The sequence below is a fragment of the Anser cygnoides genome, chromosome 2 (genome assembly GCF_040182565.1).
Source record: "Anser cygnoides isolate HZ-2024a breed goose chromosome 2, Taihu_goose_T2T_genome, whole genome shotgun sequence".
NCBI lineage: Eukaryota > Metazoa > Chordata > Aves > Anseriformes > Anatidae > Anser > Anser cygnoides.
In genome coordinates this window covers 5,506,880-5,524,035 of record NC_089874.1, presented here as the reverse complement: position 1 = coordinate 5,524,035, position 17,156 = coordinate 5,506,880, and the positions used below count along the sequence as shown (strand labels likewise).

Sequence of the window (17,156 nt, the reverse complement as noted above, 5' to 3'; positions counted from 1 at the left end):
CCTTGCATACAAGGCGCAGGAGGAGGTAATTTCAGAGCATCCCAGGTTACTTGAGCAACACCGCGAAATGGAAGGGAGATCCCCAACCACAGGATTGCCACCAGCCCCAAAAGAAACTGGGGGAAAGGCTTCACAGAAGACTAACAACCATGAAGAACTAGTTGAGAGTATCCTCTCGCTTGACTGGAAGCTCCTCATCAATGTGGTCCTTGTCCGTGAGCTATTGGTGAAGTCTAGCCACTAGAGGGAGAACAAGATCCGTGCTGCTGGCAGAGGGTAGCACTGACAGCTGTCAGAGGCCGTACCTCTTTTTCCACTGGACTCTGAGGCACTGGGGTCAAATCCTTGCTCTGTTCAGCTCTTAGTAGATGTTTATCTTGCCATTTCTACAACAGATTGGGTTGGGGTTTTTTTTTGAGCTGAGAAATATGGTGGTAAAGTTTAAAAGGCCACTGTGACGTGATGCACCTGGTTCTGCTGGTCCTTACGGTTGCTGCACGCTGTTTCCTCTCACCAGGGTTCAATAAAGGACCAGCTAAAAGCGTACGGTGCTCTGACGGAGAACGTCACTCGGAAGTACACCAGGCAGATCTTGCAGGGAGTCTTCTACTTGCACAGCAATATGATTGTCCACAGGGACATTAAAGGTGAGTAGGTAACGCAGGGAAGCTTCTTGCTTGCTTAGGTTTCTTCAGCCTAGCCTCACCCCGCCCCAATATAATTCTTGTGCAAAACATAGAGCAGGTATCTGGTGTTTAAGTCATTTTTGCCCCAGCTTTGCCTCTTGAGCCATGAAAATCTTGAACAAGCAGCTGGAACCAAACTCTTGTTCTGTCTTCCTGCCTGGGATGCCCAGGCTAGATACTCTTAAGAGAAACTAACTGCCTTTACAGCTGTCAGATCTCCACATTTCTAAAAATCTGGGGCAACACACGCAAGAATTGAGAGGCCCTGGTGATGGGAGGGATCTGAAGCTCTCTTCTGCTGTCAGTGGAAGCAGAACTCATCATCTCCCGTTCACTGCTCACTCTTTGGAAACCTGCTGAGTGAGACTGTCCAGGAGAGCCAGAGGGAATCCGCTCTCCTAGAGAGCAGCTGCCTAGGAGAGAGGGATGTAAAATCCTGGTGCTGAGTCCAGCCCCAGCAAGACCCTTTGGGTTCCCTCACGCCCAACTCTTTGCCTCTGCCCTTCCTGCTCTCCCTGCTGTGGCTGCTCAATTCGACTTGCTGCTTCATCGCCTGGGGTTTTTGTTGTTGCTTTTCGTCACCAGGTGCCAATATTTTGCGAGATTCTGCTGGAAATGTGAAACTTGGAGATTTTGGGGCCAGCAAACGTATCCAGACCATCTGCATGTCTGGGACCGGGATTAAATCTGTCACGGGAACGCCGTACTGGATGAGCCCAGAGGTTATCAGCGGAGAAGGCTACGGAAGGAAAGCTGACGTGTGGTAAGGAATAGAGTAAAAACCTCGCCACTGCCACGTAAATCTGACGATCCCTTTGGGAAGCTGTAGTGGGAGCAACAACTATAGCTAGTGTTTAGAAGATGGAAAGGATGCAGAGGATGGAAATGGGAGGTGAATGTCAGGATCAAATATGCAGACACCCAGAGGGAGCAAATCATAGCTGAAAGCCGCCAGAGAGGAGCACACAAAACCACAGCTTGCTTTCGGAAGGCCCCGTGTGTGAGGACCACATGTGGCTCAGCTGTGTAGCTGCTGTCTAATTCTGGAAAGCAAGCTGATGACAGAGTTTGCCAGAAGAGCTGCTGAGTTCCGGTCACCCCGTTTTTGGGTTATCTAAGCCCAGCTTGGAGGCTCCGTGTGATCTTTTGGCAACCTCTGAAAGTCTGCTGCTGGATGTTTGCATGCGGCTCGGACACGAAGACGACCGAAATCATTGGGTGCTTCTGAGTGTTTTGAGAGGCCTCTCTGGAGGATGTCAGCTGGAGCCTGAAAGAGCAAGGATAACTCGACTTGTCCTCCCAGTAAACGGGGATAGAGTCAGACGTAAATCTGTAGGCAAGCATGATTCGTTCTGGCTCTACTGTTTGGGGAACTACATCCTAGTATTGAAACTGGGGTGTCTAAACGCATCTGGGTTTTCCTTCGGGGGGTGCTCCCATAAGGTTCCTTGCGTTCTCAGCCACGTACTTTATAAAGCTTAATCTCTGGCAGCTAAAGCAGGCAGAAAAGCCACCAGTTTTAGGACAAATCTCACTAGCGGGAGTGGAAGGCCACCCCAGCCCCGTACGTGCTGTCTCACCCCGCCTGCTTGCCCTCGTTGCAGGAGCGTGGCCTGCACCGTGGTGGAGATGCTAACGGAGAAGCCGCCGTGGGCGGAGTTCGAAGCCATGGCGGCGATTTTTAAGATCGCCACGCAGCCCACCAACCCCCAGCTCCCCGACGGCGTCTCCAACTCCTGCCGCAACTTCCTCAAGCAGATCTTCGTGGAGGAGAAGCGGAGGCCGACGGCCGAGGACCTGCTGAGGCACCCCTTCGTCAACTGCGGGCTCTGAGCCCCGGGCGGCGGCTTGGGGAAACGCCGGTGGGACAGGGGGGGGGCCGCCAGACCCGCGGCCCTTTTTGCACCCTGCGGTTCACACCTCAGCCCCGGGCTCGTCCTGCTTGGTGGCCCCCCCGGGTCCCTTCTCGCTCGTCACCAGCTCGGTGGCTGCTGCCTTGTGGGATTTTTGAAGGCACGCTCGGGACCGTTGGAGGCTGGAGACGCAGGCCACCACCGGGATTTGGGGACGAGGGCTTCCCCGGAAGCGCTGGCCTCGGGGCGAGCACCCTCCTCGTCCCCGGGACCAGCGGAGGAATAAGATGCTGGGTGCCCGTCACCGCTCCCCGCAGAGGAACAGGCGCCAGGCTTCGGCCCAGCTGGAGATGATCCTCAGACCGCGGAGTCGGGGGGGACCCGGTGTCCCCGTTCACGAGGGGAAGGGAACCCTTTGGAGGTGGCAGCGCCAGGCAGCCCCGCCAGAGGGGCGGCGTTCGCTCCTGTCCTGTGCCTTAAGCGGTTACAATCGCGGAGTGACCCCCGACTCGGCGCCTGGCAGGGAGTCGGGCGCATTTATGCAGACGTCTTGCCTTTGTGTGCGTGCGTGCGTGTGCGTGTGGAGCGGGAGGAGCGCGGCTGGGCCTCCGCACGACCCGGCCCGGTTCCTACAATCAGGCAGAGAGGACCTGCGGGACTGCACGAGCATGAAGCCGCAGCCTGGGGCCGCAGGGCTGCGTAGATCGCGTGCAGCTGGGCTTCCTTCTGCAATGTTTCGGAAGTCGTAGGAGAAATTGGGAAAGCTTAAAGCGTTGCTGGGCCACGGCCTCTGACCGACACTACTACCCTGTGGGGAGCAAGCAAAGAGGCCCCGGGAATGAATTTATCAGATCTTGGTGATTTTGGACAAATTAATTGCATCGCCCCATCTCCTGCTTCCTTGCTGCATTAGCTGTTTCCCCCTGGCTCAGCGAAGGTTAAACAAGCAGTTCCCAGGGTGGTGCCAGCTTCAGGCCACCGTGTCAAACACAGGTTTATTTTATTTTATTTTATTTTATTTTCATTGAAAATGAAAAGGGTTGCCTGGAGCAAAGGGGAAATGGAGAACGGGGCTGGTTGTGTGACTTTGCACATCCTTGAATTCTGCCGGGCGGAAGAGATCGAGTCGTGCTGTGGCTACAGCTCCAGAGAGAGAGGCAGAAACCAGAATTATTTCAGTTAAAGAAAAAAAGACTGGGGCTGTTTGGGCAAATTAAATAGCTAGAAGGGTTCCCTGTCAGTGTGTCCACGGAGCTGCCGAGGCCGGCACCTACCCGAGCTTTGTGTCTGGCCACCAGGGTGGTGGATGCCGGATCTCCGGGCCGTCCCCTCCGCAGGGGGGGAATAGTCGCCTCCTTCCTCTAGGGGAAAGAAAGGATTTTATTCTGTGAATAGGACCAAATCACTCTGGTTAGTTCTAGAGGATGGATTAAAAAAAAAAAAAAACACAAGAAAAAATGTGCTGGCAAATAAGGTGTTGTCAGAAGAGACGAACAAAAAGGGAGTTTCAGTAAAGCTGGAAATGTTTTTATGCTGTTTTCTCCCCTTTCACCGAACCTGTTCAGCTTTGATTTTTCACCCCTTAGGGGTGGATGTGAGCTGTTATTTTCTCCAAAGACTCGAGAACAAAAGTGGGGCCCAGCCGCGCTGCCCGAGCGCTGGGGGAGGCTACGGGGGACCCTCCAAAACGCTCCCTGGGGCCTCGTCAGCCCCACAAAGCACCCCAGAAAGCCTCCCTGGGACAGCCTGGTCCCCTGGCTCATGGGTGAGTGTGTTTGTATGTGTGTGTGTACATGGGGGTGTACATGGGGGGGTGTGTACAGGGGTGTGCGTGCAAGGCTGCGTGTGAGTGCGCGCGTGTGAGTGCGACTCGCTCCTCAGGTGCCTTTGCCTTTGTGTTTTTTTAAAAACCCTCGCAGTGTTCTGATGTACAAAATGAAAACTAGAAGAGAATGTAATATTATGCCATGTAAATTTCCTTTTTTTTTTTTTTTTTTTTATATTTTTTTTTATTTTGCCCAGCGCACCCGGGGGAGCGGGGCGGCCCTGCTGGGGCCGTGTCCCCGCTCCGCGTGCGGTGTCGCCGTGTGTATCCCAGAGAAACGTTTTCCTTCCGTTGGAAAAAGGCTCCGGTGTGATGTTGTGCGTCTGCCGAGCGTGTGGCCAGCCCCCTGTGTCGTTCCCTCCTCGGGGGCTGCTGAGCAGCGGGGCGGGGGGCTTGGGCCTGAAATAGGGACCACCACCACGCATGCACTCCCCGGTCACGTTGGCCTGGTGTTACACCACGGCAAAAGGTTGGGGGCGGGCTCTTTTATTTCTGCCTTCTTTCGTTTCATTCATTTATTCTTATTTTTATTTATTTGCATTTTATCTTTTCAGACACTCATAGAATTTGCTATTAATTTTAATTTTAATTTTAATTTTTAATTTTAATTTTTATTTTTATTCTAATTTTTATTCTAATTTTAACTTTTTTTTTTTTTTAACCTTTTATTTGTCTTATTTCCTTTTTTTCCGTTTATTTACCCCAATCCCTTCCCTCCCCCCTTCCTCCTCCCCACCCACCCACGGAGCCCAACCCGGGGGGGGGGGGCCCAGCGAGCGGTGGGCGTGGCCATGCAAATGAAGAGGGCGTGTCCCCGCGAAGCCCCGCCCCCCTCCCTCCCCGCCGCGGGGTCGTCAAGATGGCGGCGGCGGCCGGGGACGCCAAGATGGCGGCGGGGGGCAGCGGCGGGGCGCTGCGGCGGGTGCGGGCGGTGCTGGGGCACCTCTCGGGGCAGCCCCCGGCCGCCGTGTGGGCAGCGCCCTGCGGGAGCCGGGCCGGGGGAGCCGCCGGCCCCGACGACGTGGTGGTGGTGCACGGGAGGAGGACGGCCATCGGCCGAGCCAAGCGCGGGGGGTTCAAGGTACGGCTCTGCTTTTTTGGGGTGTGGGGGGGTTCCCCTCCCTGCTGCCCCTCGCGCCTCCGGACCCCAAAATCCTCGCTTCCCCCTCAGGGAGCTGTCCCCGCCCCAAAGTGTTGAGCCTCCCCCCCCACCAGCACCCCCTCAGGGGTTACCCTCGCTGCCCACCGCCCAGGGGGGGCTCCGCTCGCCAACCATCAGGAAAATAAAATCATTTTTTGGGGGTGCTGCGGTGCCACCGGGAGCCCCCTAGCCCCGCAGGCTGCTGTGGGGTGCCCAGCCCCGTCATGTCCTGCCCCACGCTGAGCCCACCTGTCCCGGTTCCCTGAGGAACCGCGGTGAGGAGCATCTCCCTCACCTTGCTGCGGACCTCTTGGTGTGGACCTCCTGGGCCAGCCTTCTCCTTGCCGAGCCATAGCAGTGGTGTCCCGGGGTCTGAGCAAGACCCAAGCATGGTGCCAGGCGACTGCTGTCGCTTTCTGTCTTCCTCAGTCTCTTCTCACATCACGTTCCCACAAACCCAGCCCCGGGACAGCCACGGCACCTGCAAGTGGAGGTGGTGGTGGTGGGACATGAGGTGTTCCCAAGCTGCCTGTGTTTTTTCTGGGCTTTCAAGGGGCTGTGTTGAATTTGGGGTCGATGACGGCACACACAGCTATAGTCTTAAGTCACTGATTTGTGCAAAACCCACTCCAGGCGTGTGCCACGCGCTGCTGGGCGCTGAAATCCCCGCAGTAACTCAGCTGGAGCTCTGCGGGTGGTGGGGTCCAGCTGCTGCCCTTTGGGGTCATCTCGGTTTTACACAGAGGGAACTCCGAGTCTCTGCATGCTCGTGCCATATATAACTCATCCTAGTTGCTTTACTTTCAAGGCCCTACGACACACATTCGTATAAATCCCAGCTAGGTGAGCAAGCTGCGCGTGTTACAGTGCTTGAAAAACACTCAAGGCAAAAACACACATAAGAGTAACGCCTTTGTAGGAAAACTCAGCTCGGTCTGGTGGTGGCTGTAGAGGTGAGGTAGCGCTGCGTAAGCCCGGGCACCGACCCTCTGCAGCAGCACGAAGGCGAGCTGGTGGCGGGGCAGTCGTCGGTGTTCGCTGAGTAGCGCTAACCCCGTGTGCTTGCAGGATACCACGCCCGATGAGCTGCTGTCTGCCGTTATGACCGCCGTCCTGCAGGACGTCGGGCTTCGTCCAGAGGCGCTGGGAGACATCTGTGTGGGTGAGTGATCGCCCTCCGTCCTGCTAGAGGCTCTGGGACAGGCCCACGGGAGACTGGCGGGTGTTGTGGGGATCAGAAGGGGTTGATGCGTGGCGTTATTACGCTCGTGAAATTAACACGCCCTTGATGACTGTCCCAAGTGGCTGGGCTCCGATCAGATGGCACCGAGCCACGGTGACACTAGTGTCCCTTCGGTGTCCGCAGCAAATAGCAGGGGCAGTGCAACAGATTGATGGGAATCCTGTCTTTGCACGCAGGAAATGTGCTGCAGCCGGGAGCCGGCGCTTTGGTCGCAAGAGTTGCACAGTTTCTAAGGTAAACTCAACCAGATCGAGGTTTCTTCTGGTCTTCTTGGGCCTCGGCTACAGAGCAGCGCTGGGTGAGAGGTCGTGATGAGGCTCGTGAGCTCGTAGGAGTTTCTGGCAGATCACCTTTTGCCTAGAAGTCAGACTTTGATCGAGCGTTCGGAGAGCCCTGCTGGGAGAAGCAGGCCCTGTTGGCAGGGGCCGGGCGGTGCTGCGGGGAGCGGCCTCCCCTTCCACGCAGACGCTGCTCCCCTGATCTCCCCCCGTCAGCACAGCGGTGCCAGTGACGGAGGCGTGAGCACTTTGCTTGCTCCTGGCAGCCTTCCCAGGGAGGCAGAGGTGAGGCTGATTAACCTCTGTGCCGCCTCTGGACGGGAGGTCTCGTTTTGTGGGCTCCCAGCTGCTTCTCCGTACCGCAGGGCTGTGCTTCTCTCTGCTGTACCTGAGCCCCAAACTAAGCAGTCATCTCCGTTCTTTGCTTTTCAGAATTGTGGCTGATGTGTGCAGCTGCATCCCAGCTTCCAAATATTTCAGCCAGTTTTTATTGCTGAATGACGTTTCCTTCTGCTAAAGCAGGTTACAGTCGCTGCTTTGGAGGGGCATTAGGCAATTAGGAATATTGTGGAGCCTTTGAGCATTTCTGGCTCTGGTCAGAGCTCAGGAACTAGGCTTGTGAGAGGGACCTGCTTACTGAGCGCTTTCTGAAGAATAGACTCGTGGGGAAACAGCACGTGGAGCCACCTGCAATTCAATTTGGAAATTATCCATGAATTTTGCTTTGTCTTGGTGCAAGTCCAAATAGGTCAACAAATGTATATTGGGATCTGTCCCGAGCACGAGGGTTAAAGTTTAATCAAGCAGCCTAACGCTCTCTGTAGTGGTTTGGTTTGTTGCATGGTCTTTAACGCTCTCTCATGTTCTAGTGGTATCCCAGAGACGGTGCCTTGCTCGAGTGTGAACCGGCAGTGCTCGTCCGGGCTGCAGGCCATTATCAATATAGCTGGTAAGCGTGCACGAGCACTTGGGTTGGCGTTAATGCCTGCCGCACCACGAGGGCTCCTTTATCCTGGTCATTTGTTCTCCAGTCCCTTTGAGCAGTAAAAACAGTGATAAAGCCTTCTGCGGTTGGGAATTCTCAGCGTGGTGTTGACTTGAGTACTTTCATATCCTTGAGATACGAAGATACCCTTATATATATACCTCATGCCCTTGAGATATGTAAGATACCCTTAGAGAAATACCTGTGTCATCTGAGGATGAGTGCTTCCTAGCACCACTTCCACGTCAGGCTCCTTCTCGTAGGGTCTGTCCTGTCCTCCCTGCTTGCAGGTCAGGTCGTGCTTAGCTTCAGCCACGTCAGCTCCTTGGCTTACGTTGGAGCATGGAGGGAAAGCCCCTTCCAGGGGTAGTGAGTGTGTCAGGTGGTCACAAAACTGCAGCTGGAATCCAAGCGCTTGTGCTCCTAACGATAATAATGTTTGTGCCCTGCTGTTACAGGTGGCATCCGAAATGGGTCATATGACATTGGCCTGGCCTGTGGGTAAGAACATCTTTCTGTGGCACTTTTATGGCCTTCTGCGAGCAGCACGCTGTCCTTCTGCAGCAGCTCTCGGATGAGGCGTCAGAAATCCCTTCCAAGCAGATCCGTGTTCCCAGAAGGCAGCAGACTGTGAAGCATCTTAAGCTTCGTGGCCTAAGTCCGACTGTACAAAAGCTCGCTAGTCCTAGGCGGTGGCTTTGTATTCGTGCAGTAAAATTGGGTACCTTCGATCTGTTAACTCATCTGTAGGTCAAAGACTGCAGCCTCTGGGACCCACATCTGAAATTCGTTGTGTTGCAACATGCAAATGGCATAGCTCACTGAAGCCTCTTTGTCTTGGGTTGCTTCATACTTCATGTTGTTCTACTGCCAACCAGTTTTTAAGCTGGCGCTGGCCTTTTTCTGGCTGTTGACAACTCTAGTCCAAGAACCTTGGGTTTCTCATTACGTCTGAAGACAGAAGTGCCAGAATAGTTAGCAATTCCTTCCTTGCTGTGGAAACATGAGAAATGAACTGTTGACGTTGGTATCCTGTTCTAATGAAACAAGGACCCACTTAGGCTAGCAATCCGTTGTAATTTTGTGCTAATTTTTGTATTGACGCCTGAAGAGCTTCTGCCTCAGCCGGTTTTTAATTATCAGCTGCACTTCTGTAGGTTAATAGGAAATAATATTGTCAAGACGCTGAGCAATCATCATAAGTGGATGCAGTGGCAGTAACTTCAATTTTTTCCCGTGTTTAGCGTGGAAACGATGTCCCTCAGAAGTGCCAATAACCCTGGCGATATCAGCTCCAGTATGATGGAAAACAGCAAAGCTCGAGATTGCCTTATTCCCATGGGGTGAGTGTCTGCTTTCCAGAGGGGTTTCCAGGTTGTCCATCCCCTGGTGACTGCTGTTTCGCACCGATCTGAGTGCCGGGAGCTTGGCCGTGGGCGTCAGCATCCTCCTGGGCTGGTGCAGAAGATCTGTGGTATGGAATGGGTGGGGAAGATCAGCAGCTCTGATGAAAGATTTTCTTACCTTATATGTTAAGCTCAGTGGCTTTGTGAATACAAACAATTGTGAATCACAAACTTTTGTGTGTTTAGGATTTCTGGAAATGCTCTTGCATTTCATAATCTCAACTTCCATGGAGAACAAAGCTGCTATTTCCTTATAAAAGGATATTCTGCTGTTCTCTGAAGTGCTAAAGGTGTAAGGCAACAGCTGCCTTGAATTCTTTTCTCCTGTACCTGTCCTGCCAGCTTCATTAACCCCCTTGGCATGGCCACACTTTGGCAGAGATGGAGGCCATCCTCTTTGCTCTTAAACTGACCCCGAGGGGAGTCTGTGGTGTGATACGAGAGCGGATTTGAACTTTGTTTTGGTTAATGGATTTGATTCAGGGCCCGCCCCTGCCAAGCAGGTCCAGGTTGAGAAGTCAGCAGTTAGCTTTGAGACTGAAGCCACTGCTTGTAGCTCGTGTTGTCAATAAAAGACAATTCCAGCTTCACTAGATATATTATTGGATTATTTTTCTGATGTTGTTTTCCCCAGAATAACCTCAGAGAATGTTGCAGAGAAGTTTGGAGTTTCCCGAAAGAAGCAAGATGCCTTTGCCTTGGCTTCCCAACAAAAGTAAATGCTGCTTATTTTTACCTTTTTCATTACTGAATACGTAGAGATAGGGGGAAACAAACAACTTTGCATGAGTGGTTAAGTGCAGCCTTCATCTTGCCTTTCAAAACTTAACAGTGAGTAAAGAAGCTTGTTTGGACAGAGCAAAGACCAGCACGTGTCCTGGGTGGTGTGGTAAGAAAGCCGGAGTCCAGAGCTGCTCTGGGAGCCGCGTGGTTTTGCGCACTTATTACCAGACGTGCAGGCTTTGAGCACCGAGTGCAGCTGTGTTTGTCATCGTGTGAAGGATACAATTGCCACGAGGTTTCCGAAGCCGGTGCACAGCTCGGTGTTTTCGTAGTGGCTTTGGCTCGGTGTCATTTTAAACCGAATGTGGGCGTCAGAGCAGAAGTGATCTTCCCTGAGGGGGAGTATTTCAAAGTAGCCATTTCTAGAGAGCTGCCAAGCTTATAAGAGCTTGTCTTTGCTGCAGGTGTTTGGCTCTGAGTGAGCCCAATTCTACCTCTAATATCCTTCCTTTAGGTTAAAAAATTGCCAGGGGGAGCTGAACCCTGGAATCCCTGGGGCTGGGGAATCCCTGGGGCAGTCCAGAGGCAGTGGGTGAGACGCTGAAGTTTCTGGCATCAAGGAGTTAAACCAGCTTTCAGAACTGTGTTTAAGCATCGCCCCGGTCCAATTATTTATCTAATGCAGGAAGCCACTGGACAAGGCAGTTAACCTTTAAATTCTGGCCCTGCTTCGAGGGAACTTGGCATGCCAGGCTTTCTCACTGACTGATAGCGCAAAAGGGTATGTGAACACGATCCTCACCTCTCACATGAGGAAAGGGTTGATTTTCTGGCTGCAGGCTCAGGATGTCTGTGGAGTTACTGATCTCTCCTTCGGCTCTTAATCTCTCTTACTTGGCAGTATTAAATATTTATATTTTATGAATAAAAGCTTAAAGCAATGAGGGAGTAGAACAAGCTTTGTCTCCAATTTGCATTACCTGAAAAGGGCACTTTGCTGCTGGAAGGTAAATCTTCTAAATTGTCCCTGGTGCAGAGGCTTTTAAATACCTTGTTAGTATGAAAGATTAAAATTATGTGCTCTGAGTTAATTATAATTTAGCTACTTGCATTCTGCGCACTTCCATCAGTCTGGTTGTGTCAGTTGTTCCCTGCTGGTAATGCTGCTGTCGGAGGGACCAGAGCCGATCCTCTGTGCACCTTTACTTCTGGTTCCCTTCTGTGTAGTCAATAAATTATGCAACATAAATGGGAATCATTTGAGGTTGGAAGATGACATTTAAATGCCAGAAGATGATACTTCAAGTCTGCAGTCTAAAAGTCAACTTGTTTTTTGTAGGATGAAATCTGGAATGGGTGAAACTCTAGCCGTTCTGTAACTTCTCACAAGTTATTAGTATTGCATAGAAGCTTAGCTGACTTGCCCTCTTTTAAACTTTCAGAAACAGGAGTTGATCTTTGAACATCGGGATTATTTTCTTCCAGTTGTGGTGTGACTGTACCACTGGACATGTACAACTTGATGGCTGTGGGCTGGTGGTGGTCAGTCAGTCACTAAGGTGTTAGTGGGGACAGAACGGGGATTTTGTTCAGCAGTGTGAGCTCCTGTGACCCAGGTTTGGGGAGAATGCCCAATGTATGAGCGATGTATTTCCTGTGACAGAGGAAAAGTCTGTCTTCCACTTAACAAAGAGCAGTATTTGCCTTCTTCCGTCCACTGCTCAGAGATGATGCACCTGGTACCAAGTCACATCTTAATTCATCCTCGCTGACTGCTCTTGTTGACGTGAGTTCTTGCAATTCTTCTCCAGGTTATTTTAACTTCTGTACTTTCCTCTAACAGAGCAGCTAAAGCTCAGCAGCTGGGACTGTTTAAAGCCGAGATTGTTCCGGTCAAGACCACCGTCCAAGATAAGGAGGGCAACCAACAAACAATCACCGTGCACCAAGACGAAGGGATTAGGCCCTCCACCACCCTGGAAGGCTTGGCAAAGCTGAAGCCTGCCTTCAAGGAGAACGGCAGCACTACAGCAGGTCAGCTCTGTCGTTAATGACATCATTTTCTGCCATTCCTGTGGCTTACCTGCCCTGTCACACAATGTGCTCAGGCAGAAGAGGTGATAATAGATTTCTTCCAACAGGCAACGCCAGCCAGGTCAGCGACGGAGCAGCTGCAGTTCTGTTGGCAAAACGTTCGAAAGCAGCGCAGCTGGGACTGCCGGTGCTGGGGGTGCTCAGGTCCTTTGCCGTGGTCGGAGTCCCGCCCGATGTCATGGGCATAGGGCCAGCCTACGCGATCCCTGCCGCTGTGGGGAAGGCAGGTAAGGAACTCATCACTCACACGGTGCTCAGCACGAGGCAGAATCGCACCCTGCCGACTGAGATTTGAGGTCGTTATTCCAGCATGTGCGGCTAGCGGGGAGAGGAACACTGGGCTTAAATTCAGAACCTTGAAAGAGGTGCTGCCTAGTGGTGGTGTAATACCGCTCACTTCTGAGGTACAAAATACCACTCACTCGCCTTTGAGAAGCTCAGGACTGCACGGTCTCAACAAGCTGCCAGCATGTGGCAAATGATTTCAAGTTCGTTTAGTTCTCTTTTCACTGAATGTGACTAGGCTGTGGGTGTGTGGTTTTGTTTGTGTTTTGGTTTTCTTTACAATTTTGGCATCTGACCAGTGGAACGGGCTTTCCTCAGTGTTATCATACTCACAGGGTTAAACAGCTTTTATAGCTCACGATTATTATTGTGGTCAGCTGTCATCACTGTGGTTACACATTTGCCTATAGTTTTATCTTTGTCTTGAAATACCCTTCGATCTTTAACCCCTCTGCAAAGAAACCGTGTTTAATCTAAGGAAACTGTGCAAACACAGTGACATGATGCCACGGACTGTGAGGTTTTGCAGTCTTTAGATACTTGTACACATAAAGGCATACAAACGTAGACACCCGACAGGGAGCCAAGGTCCTCCCTTTGTTGTTGTTAGCAGAGTAGAAGTAGAATTCATAAAGGAAGACTTCAAGTGAAGTATTTTCTTTGATGTACTTCTAAGGCAATAATATCTCCTTTTAAATCCTGACTTTTCTGAATCATAGGTCTGACACTAAATGACATTGATATATTTGAAATCAATGAAGCCTTTGCAAGCCAGGTGAGTGATCATCCTGTTTGAGTTGTTACAGTGCTTGGAAACTAAATATATTTCAACTTGGTCTCAAAATTAAGATTTGACTACATTTCTGGCCAAATGTTAAGAACATGTACAGACTATTTTCTTGAAATAAAAATAAGCAGGCATTGCTTATATAACATAAGATTATTATTTAGTGGAGATCTTTTTTAATCTTTATTGTTGTATCCTCATACCAACTTGCAAAACTGCTGTTTCACAAGGCTGTAATTTGTTATAGGGTGGTGTCAGTGTGAATGTGTTGCACTTACCAATTTGCGTGTCCTTAATGAAATGCAGAAACTTCACTTGTTGTCCACAAATCTGTGACTTGCCTGTCAGAAAGTATGTGGGCTCACTTCGAGATGAAGTCGATAGGTTTAGCTTGCTTCGTGTGCTTTGGATTTGTAATGTAGTTCCACTGCTTTCCACTGGAAAATGGTCCAGCTAGGCAGGCCTATGAATACTAATTTTAATACTTTCAGAGCAGCTGACAAAAGAGTGTGGATTTTCTGTAATAGAAAACATAACTTGAGCTAAATTCATTCTGAGCACAAATCTTCTGAAGCCCCTAGACCCGCCTAGGATGATCTGCCTGGCTGTTTGCTGTCCTTCTTTGTATGTGGATGGAGATCACCAGTCTTCTCTGCATCCCTTTTAGTTCTGCATTGCAGGAGAGCTGAGAACTAACAGAGGTGAGAGCATGCTGTGAAACACTTCCCCGTGTCTTCCCAGGCTGTGTACTGTGTTGAAAAGCTGGGCATTCCCATGGAGAAGGTCAACCCCCTGGGAGGAGCAATAGCCCTGGGGCACCCCCTGGGCTGTACGGGTGCTCGGCAAGTCGTCACTTTGCTCAATGAATTGAAGCGTAGAGGGAGAAGGTGAGCACTGAACAACGGTATTGACCTTAGCTGTATCTGGGTAAATCGGGCTCAGAAGTAATCATCACTTTTGTTGGATTTTTTTCCCCTGGTCAGGTGATATAAGCGTGATGTTTTTCTTAATTCCGTGTCTTCTTTCGTTCCAGAGCGTATGGTGTTGTGTCAATGTGCATTGGAACTGGCATGGGAGCTGCAGCAGTATTTGAATACCCAGGGAACTAAACTCCAGCGTACTGACAAATCAACACAGCTGCTAATTCTCTGCTTTCTCTAGTGATAGCAAATGATTTGCACTGTGAAATCAAGTGTATTCAGGGATCCGTTACTAGCTCTACAAATTTCAGGCACAAATTGAGAAGCAGAATAAATCCTACAGATCAACTGAGGTGGAAAAATGCAAGATTGACATTTGCTTCAGCACTGTAAAGCATCCTAGGATGAGAAAAGAAACGAGTTCAGCTGAAGTTCAAAGACAGGCCCCCGTGTGGTGATTGTGAACGAATACTTGTAATTGATCCCTTTACTCTGAACTCCTCTCTAATTATGTTTACATTGCACGTTGTTTGTATGACAAATCACCTAAAACCATGGCTCCAAATGAAAATGTCAGTGCATAGGAAATGGCTTTTCCAGGGTTTTCTTAAAGATTTCACCATCTTGAAGGAAGTTTAGGAAGATGTCTTTTGAAAGCAGTGCACAGACTTAATGTTTCCTTTATAACTATGTTTGTCCTACCCAAATCACAAGTTGGTTCTGTCTTAAATCCTCCGTATGCTAGAGGATGGGCTTTAGCTTTGTGTATCTATATATAGAGAGAGAGTTTTCTCCTTTTTTAACCAAGCTGCTCTGAAACCACCAGGGGGGCAAGGTGGAAGGGTTACTAGCAAGTAGTTTACACAGCAGCAAAATATAAACAAACAAACAGTTGGGGTGCCTGCACAGAAAGGTTCTGAGGAATTTCTAGAAACAAAGTGTTTGAAAGTAGCCATTCCATTTTTTTACAACATGTTTCTAATTATTAGCTTGTATGACTAATATAGTAGACAAGCTTACGCTTAATAATTAGATATAAAACAGATTTCAGTACTAATACAAATGTTTACATTTCATCTTAAGAAATTCTTCCTTCTCTGTTCTTGTTAACAGAAAGATCACTGAAGCTAAGAGCTAATGGTTTGAAAAAGAAATGTATTAATGACCTTTGATGTGCTAGGAAGTTTAAATTTGTAACACAGACTGAAGTTTTTTGTCCTAGCTCTTATTTTGCACTTAATAATACAATTGGGCTCCTGCAATATCTTTGTATTCTTTTTATTGTGATTGTTAGTTGAAGGTCACGATTAGCTAGAGCTATTTTCTTTTCTTATGTTCCTGTTCTGTAGCCTGCCTTGCTTACCCAGCAATCTCACATATTTCAGAGCAGAAAGATAGCGTTATTTAGGGGGGAGGGAGGCAGTTGTAGCTTCAAGGGTCCTCTTTGCACACTAAGGTTCCTATGTCTAAAATGAGTTCTCAGTGCCAGTACGTATCTGCTTTTATCTAGGCAGAAGGCAGATAGCATCATCTTTTGTTTTCTTCCAGGGTGGGTTTCGGCCCCTTCCTCCCCCCACACACTGCTTCTAACAAAAACCTTACATGATGAGAGTGGAAAACCTAACGGTCTCAGAAGTGGGAATTTCAGTGACCTTTAGCTAAAGTAATTCTAAAAACATTTGAAGAAATCTGTGAGTAAATGGGAACCATGTGGGAGGAAGGAATCAAAAGGAAGAAGGGTTTCTCCTGCTGTAGTTGAAGGGGCTGTTCTCAATACCCACGCAGGATGAAACATGCAGAGTCCAGGAAACGTTTGCTTTCCCCTATTTATGTAAGATATTGAGAAGACAGCCAGGGAAATGCTGGTCTATTCACTAATTCTTGGTTTTATTATGTATCAGTGGCCATTTTAATGTCAAACAAGCAGAAAAATTGCAAAACAAAAGCTTCTTTTTACCATACCAACAGTCATGATTGTAATTTGAAGCACACTGTACTATGCAAAAGTTTTTTGACCTAACAGTTACCATAGCTGGCTTGCAATTTAAAATGTCATGTTGCAGAGGCTGGCTCTGCGGGTAGTGCTAAGCTTATCACAGCAATAAAATACCACAGGATGAGATTGTGACTGTTTTCAAATTACTGTGACTTTTTCACCCATAACCTATAAACTTTATTCTGCTAAACCTCCAGTACACATTTAAAAGCTGAAGTAGATGAAGCTACAGGTTCAGCTGATTACACTTTTGCAGCTGACTTACTACCTTGCCATCCCTTCCACACTGTCCTACTTAAATCAAATGCAGGTCTTCATACTTCCCATCGTATGATCCGCATCCCCTGAGCTGCAGCTTGCAAGGCTTCTCTCCAAGCATCCCCGTAATGGTTACAACGGCTTCATACTCGATGTCCTTCCTAAAGTGCAGAGGGAGAAGATGACATTTCAGTTATAGCTGGACCCATCTCCATGGTTCAGGATGATACTAGTTACTTTGTGGAAGAAAAAGGAGAGAGCTGGCTTCGGTTTCATGCATACGGGGGGTTTTAAAGCAACGCTACAGTCTCTACCTCAGCTAAAGATACTGGATTATTAATTTCATTGTTGAAAGAAGACCTTGAGTGTCTTCCTATCTGTGAAAGTCAATTTGAGTTTAAATAAATAAAATCAAGCTCTCCTAAGGGATTAGCGTTGCTTGGGAACAAATGCCTGCCTGCACCGCTTTGCTGTGACAACTCCTTCCCTCTGACAGACAGGTTTGAAGCTGGTAAGTCTGTCAATGCCAGCAAGTCAAGGGATAATTGACTTGAGTCCACGTTGTAAATGAACATCAAAGAGCTTCCAGCAAGTGGAGTTTTTAGCACTTGTGCTAAGTGGAAGTCTTATAGCATAATTTGCCTAAGGCTGCTGCTACCCACCGCCTCCAGCTGGA

The 17,156-nt window shown here is 49.4% G+C and overlaps 3 protein-coding genes across 8 annotated transcripts in view; 2 read left to right on the top strand and 1 right to left on the bottom strand.

Annotated features, from left to right (window-relative positions):
- The window catches only part of LOC106036842 (mitogen-activated protein kinase kinase kinase 3-like), a 76,243-nt gene extending 72,667 nt beyond the window's left edge, over positions 1 to 3,576 (top strand). For all 3 annotated transcript variants that reach the window (XM_066991411.1, XM_066991410.1, XM_066991412.1), the window contains 3 exons: positions 518 to 647; positions 1,272 to 1,449; positions 2,291 to 3,576. In XM_066991411.1, the coding sequence (XP_066847512.1) occupies positions 518 to 647; positions 1,272 to 1,449; positions 2,291 to 2,519 (537 nt within the window). In that variant the 3' untranslated portion in view covers positions 2,520 to 3,576. The remainder of the gene's footprint in view (positions 1 to 517; positions 648 to 1,271; positions 1,450 to 2,290) is intronic.
- A 1,624-nt stretch (positions 3,577 to 5,200) lies between these two features.
- On the top strand, positions 5,201 to 16,346 carry ACAA1 (acetyl-CoA acyltransferase 1). 2 transcript variants are annotated; one of them, XM_066991431.1, is made up of 12 exons: positions 5,201 to 5,445; positions 6,574 to 6,667; positions 6,925 to 6,982; positions 7,896 to 7,975; positions 8,470 to 8,512; positions 9,256 to 9,354; positions 10,052 to 10,132; positions 11,984 to 12,174; positions 12,282 to 12,461; positions 13,239 to 13,294; positions 13,881 to 14,007; positions 14,340 to 16,346. In XM_066991431.1, the coding sequence occupies exons 1-11, from the start codon at positions 5,224 to 5,226 to the stop codon at positions 13,971 to 13,973; spliced, it is 1,197 nt and encodes a 398-aa protein (XP_066847532.1). In that variant the 5' UTR covers positions 5,201 to 5,223; the 3' UTR covers positions 13,974 to 14,007; positions 14,340 to 16,346. The 2 variants fall into 2 exon arrangements, with proteins under 2 accessions (XP_066847532.1, XP_066847531.1); XM_066991430.1 differs by lacking the exon at positions 13,881 to 14,007 and adding an exon at positions 14,048 to 14,193 and having other exon boundaries at positions 5,204 to 5,445.
- DLEC1 (DLEC1 cilia and flagella associated protein) overlaps positions 16,093 to 17,156 on the bottom strand; it is a 39,209-nt gene continuing 38,145 nt past the window's right edge. For all 3 annotated transcript variants that reach the window (XM_066991405.1, XM_066991407.1, XM_066991406.1), the window contains exon 38: positions 16,093 to 16,641. In XM_066991405.1, the coding sequence (XP_066847506.1) occupies positions 16,518 to 16,641 (124 nt within the window). In that variant the 3' untranslated portion in view covers positions 16,093 to 16,517. The remainder of the gene's footprint in view (positions 16,642 to 17,156) is intronic.

Bases quoted from the DNA above. Each gene is read 5' to 3' on its own strand.
- ACAA1 (XM_066991430.1), top strand. From the start codon at position 5,224: ATGGCGGCGGCGGCCGGGGACGCCAAGATGGCGGCGGGGGGCAGCGGC. The intron at 6,983-7,895 runs GTAAACTCAACC...CTCATGTTCTAG, and splicing joins AGAGTTGCACAGTTTCTAAG to TGGTATCCCAGAGACGGTGC. The intron at 7,976-8,469 runs GTAAGCGTGCAC...CTGCTGTTACAG, and splicing joins GGCCATTATCAATATAGCTG to GTGGCATCCGAAATGGGTCA.